At 43.4% G+C, this 4,673-nt stretch overlaps 1 protein-coding gene across 1 annotated transcript in view; it reads right to left on the minus strand.

Annotated features, from left to right (window-relative positions):
* Nucleotides 1-511: 511 nt before the first annotated feature.
* LOC122258579 (uncharacterized) overlaps nucleotides 512-4,673 on the minus strand; it is a 22,206-nt gene continuing 18,044 nt past the window's right edge. Inside the window, exons 4-5 of the mRNA XM_086547176.1 lie at nucleotides 3,948-4,135; nucleotides 512-2,703 (exon numbers count right to left, since the gene is read on the minus strand). Of these exons, the coding sequence (XP_086403302.1) occupies nucleotides 2,578-2,703; nucleotides 3,948-4,135 (314 nt within the window). The 3' untranslated portion in view covers nucleotides 512-2,577. The remainder of the gene's footprint in view (nucleotides 2,704-3,947; nucleotides 4,136-4,673) is intronic.

Below are 4,673 nucleotides of genomic sequence, written 5' to 3' on the forward strand. Positions count from 1 at the left end.
ACATTTTTTTGCAGAGAAAGAAATCTGGACTTAAATATTAATTTATACATGTAATAAACGGATTTTTTCTCCATTTTATTCCTTCCATTTTTATTTTTCTTCTTTTTTTTGGCTAAGAATCGGGAGACAGATAAAAAAAAAAAATTCTTAAGAACTATGAGGTACAAGCCTTATGAGCAATGGCTGGTGTGTACAGGGGTGTGTGGACTGACTCTCCCCCCCCGCCCCCTCTCTCTCTCGTGTATGTGCGTGTGCGTGTGCGTGTGTGTGTATGTGTGTGTGTGTGTGTGTGTGTGTGTGTGTGTGTTTGCGTGTGTGTGTTTGCGTGTGTGTGTGTGCGTGTTTACGGGTGTGTGTGTGCGTGTTTGCGTGTGTGTGTGTGCGTGTTTGCGTGTGTGTGTGCGTGTTTGCGTGTGTGTGTGTGTGTGTTTGCGTGTGTGTGCGTGTGTGTTTGCGTGCGTGCGTGTGTGTGTGCGTGTTTGCGTGTGTGTGTGCGTGTTTGCGTGTGTGGGTGTGATTGCAACAGTATGTGTTTATGATGTTTAAACCGTGTGCAAGAGTTTTTCTCAAGTGGGAAAACCTGTAGCAGAAGTTGCTTATATACATTCACGTGTGTATGTGAGAGCGTGCGCGCGCGCCTCCTAGGTGGAGGGAGGAAAGGTCACGAGACAAACAAACAAGATCATTAATGAGGGAATGAGGAGGAGCTGAAGGAGAGGAAGAGGAAAAATAGATGAACAAGGAGAAGAAAAGGAGGAGGAGGAGGAGGAGAAGAAAAGGAGGAGGAGGAGGAGGAGGAGGAGGAGGAGGAGGAGGAGGAGGAAGAGGAGGAGCTACCCAGTCCACATGATTAATATAAATATATATATCTAAATATTTATCTATATATAATGTAGCAATATCGGAGAGGTCATGGTTCCATTCTCGAATGTTCTCAAGACATTCTTCATCGTTTAGTTCCGTGCTTTCAAAACAACACACCACGCTTCGTGCTAGTCACTTGTCTAGAGGAAAGAAGGAAGGCGAAGGAGAATCAAAGAATAAATAACTGGATTGATTACAAAATAACTGAACAACTTCATGCAATGGCTGAATATTGAGCAAATAATAGTCTGAATTTTACAACTTGAGCAAAACCGTTATTGTAGTTCCTCTATCCCTAAAAACTGATGGGAAGGAAGGACAACAAAAGCAAATCAAAACAAGACAAATAAACGAAAGAAATGAGCAAATCGTTTCAAAAGAAACAAAAAAATATATTTGTCTTGATTTTTTTTTTTTCTGCAATGACAAATATCTCCCACACTGATATTGTTATGTTCACAACATTTTCGTCTTTCATAATACAGGAACGTAACTTATGCCCACTGTATCTTTCTTTTATCTATCCGCTAAACAAATACAAATAAACAATTAAATACAAATATAAATAAGCAATTAAATATTACAAATAATATAAATGAGCAATCAATACAAATACAAATTAACAAAACTTCTTTCATCACTCTATCACATTAAAAAAAAGCAACTAAACAATTTGTGTTTCTTTCCCCTTCTAAACAAACTGACATTGATAAGGGTAATGTAGCTTTAACACACGCACACACAACCACCAGCGTAGAAAATAAAAATTATTGAAACTCCTTACACCAGTAATCTTTTTCTTCAAGATTACAGGTTTATATCACAGAAAACTTACCACTAACAAAGGCATTATTCATTTTTTTTTGGTGTAGAATATCCAGGGTTCTCATAATCTTATATATCAGTATCTATAGCTTATATCCACACGTCACTGCCATGTTTTAAATGTACACGTATACAAAAAAAATGCCTTCTGACTCTGTTTTTTATATATCCTTTTCTTATTTCTTGTTCTTATTTTTGTTTTGTTTTTTATTCAATTTTCCCCATTTTGTCACAATTTTTATTCACATGGAGAATGAAAGGACGAGTTAGTAGCTAGGTCACAGGGAAGAAATCTGTTCGCCATAGACTACCGAACCCGAAGCCGTGACGGTATGAAAAAGAAAAAAAAGGCATATGTATATAGCAAGATTGTCCCCTCTCCCCTCCCCCCTCCCCCCCACGCCCTCTTAAAAGCTAACTGTGATTTGGCCACACAGTGTTCGCAAAAATAGCTCTCCACACGTGCATCTTGTATTTAATTCGTGCCCCTTAATTACTAACATAGCTGCTTTACGTTATACATCGGTATCCCTGGATATCTACTACAAGTTTACAGTAGTATCCGCTGTTACAAAGCTGGAAAAGGAAAACAGAAAACGGGAGAAGGAAATTAAATGTTCGTTTTCTATATGGATAATGATAATACTGATATTAAGGAAGGAGAGATGGAGGAAAGAGTAAGGAGATAAAATACGAAAGAGAGAGAAATGGAGGAGGATAAAGAAAAAAAGAAAAAGAAGGTACACACGAAAGAGAGAAGGTGAGAGACGAGAAAAGAAAATACAGAAAGAAAAAGAGAAAGAAACGAGTAAAGAGAGAGAGAAAAAAAGACACACCAAAACTTGACAACACCTCGTAACTCAAAAAATCCCCTTCTTTTTTCTTAATCTACTGCTGCTTCGTCTTCTTCTGCAGCAGGAGGTGTCTGAGGGAAGAAGCCTCGTCTCTGAGCGTGGCGACCTGAGCTCTCAAGATGGCGTTCTCCTTCTCCAAGTATGAAGCTCGCATGGCGACCTGGAAGGGCGAGATTGAAAGTTACTTGTTTGCGATGTGCGATTTGTTGAGTAACCCAGACAGACACAGATACAGATAATGATAATTATTAAGATTAAGCCAAACACAAACACATACAGACACAGATACAGATAATGATAATTATTAAGATTAAGCCAAACACAAACACATACAGACACAGATACAGATAATGATAATTATTAAGATTAAGCCAAACACAAACACATACAGACACAGATACAGATAATGATAAATATTAAGATTAAGCCAAACACAAACACATACAAACACAGATACAGATAAAGATAAATATTAAGATTAAGCCAAACACAAACACAGATAAAGATAAATATTAAGACAGACACAGACACAAATAAAGATATTTAGAATTAAGCCAAACACAGACAGACAGACAGACAGACACACACACACACACAAACTCCATTCTTTCTGTGACGTAACTCCTGATACTTATGTTACGTAAAGGCAGTTGAATGATCAGTTATTACGTGTGCATTAAAGTCTCAGACACATGAAGACTTTATTTGTGTGTATTTACGTCGCATTTCAATCATGATGGAATTAAAATTTGCAAATAGGCCTATGGCGATGGCCTATCAAAGAGAAAAGCCTCTTATGTGAGTGTGTGTCAGTCTGTCTGTTTGTTTGTTTTCTGGCTGTCACCCCTATCCTTCATCCTTCCTCCCTCTATCCTTCATCCGCCCTTCCTCCCCCCTCCTATCTCCTATCCTTCATCCTTCCTCCCTCTATCCTCCCCCCCCTCTCATCCCGTTACATTTCGCACCCTCACCTTCTAAACACTCTTATACTCCCAGACCTACCCCCCACATACCCAATCCTCTATCCCCTTTCACTTACCTCCACTCACTCCACCCCACCTTCCTCCACCTACTACAACTCGCGCCCCAACCTACTCCACCCCTTTGTTCTTCATCCACTCCACTCCCTCTGTCCTCCACCCACTCCATCGCCCCCATGTCCTCCACCCACTCCACCCTCACAATCTCCACCCACTCCACCGTCCCCTTGTCCTCCACCCACTGTCCTCCACATCCACACGCTCCTTGTCCATCCATGTCCTCCCCACCCCTCCCGTCCCTCCCATCCGTTCCACCCGTCCCCACCCCACTCCCCCCATCCTACCCCCCCTACCCCTCTAGCCCACCCACCCTTCCCAACCACCCCACCCCACCCGTCCCTTCCATCCCCCCTTCCGTCCTCACCTGGTCCTCCCTCTGCTTCCTGGCGTCCCTCGACTTCTTGGCCGCGAGGTTGTTCCTTTTCCTGCGCTCGTAGTACTTGTCGTCCTTGAGGGTGTCGGGGATGGGCTTCTTCTCCCCCCGAGGCCGACGGGGCGCCGACGTGGCCAGCGCGCGCACCAGCAGGTTCGAGCCGCTGTTCAGGAGTTGCTCTGTGGGAGGCGGCGACGGAGGGGGGTTAGCAGGGGGGCGGTTAGCAGGGGGGTTGGCAGGGGAGGGAGAGAGGGAGGGAGAGGGATAGGGGAGGGAGAGGGGGAGGGAGGAAGAGGGATAGGGGAGGGAGAGAGGGAGGAAGGAGGAGGGGGAAGAGAAAGTGAGAGATAGAAAGAGTGATAGGGCGAGAAAGAGGAAGAAGGAGGGAGAGAGGGAACGAGAGGAAGCGAGAAAGAGAGAGAGAGAGAGAGAGAGAGAGAGAGAGAGAGAGAGAGAGAGAGAGAGAGAGAGAGAGAGAGAGATAGAGAGAGAAAAGCAAGCGACGAAGAACAGCGGAAGGCCCGCGGGGGAGATGCAAGCACACCCCCCCCCCTCTCTAACGTACACGAAGATGTATCAACGGAATGCGGTTGTAATCTTGTCACAAAAAATACAACCATAAGAAACGTTGCATTCCTGTCAATGCTGATATGACATGCACTGGAAGCATGAATGATGAAAACTGAATGACTTGAATAATTCAGGAATGTCTCTTAA

This window comes from Penaeus japonicus, unplaced genomic scaffold, assembly GCF_977035675.1.
Source record: "Penaeus japonicus unplaced genomic scaffold, GWHDUDI00000001_assembly GWHDUDI00000019, whole genome shotgun sequence".
Classification (NCBI taxonomy): domain Eukaryota; kingdom Metazoa; phylum Arthropoda; class Malacostraca; order Decapoda; family Penaeidae; genus Penaeus; species Penaeus japonicus.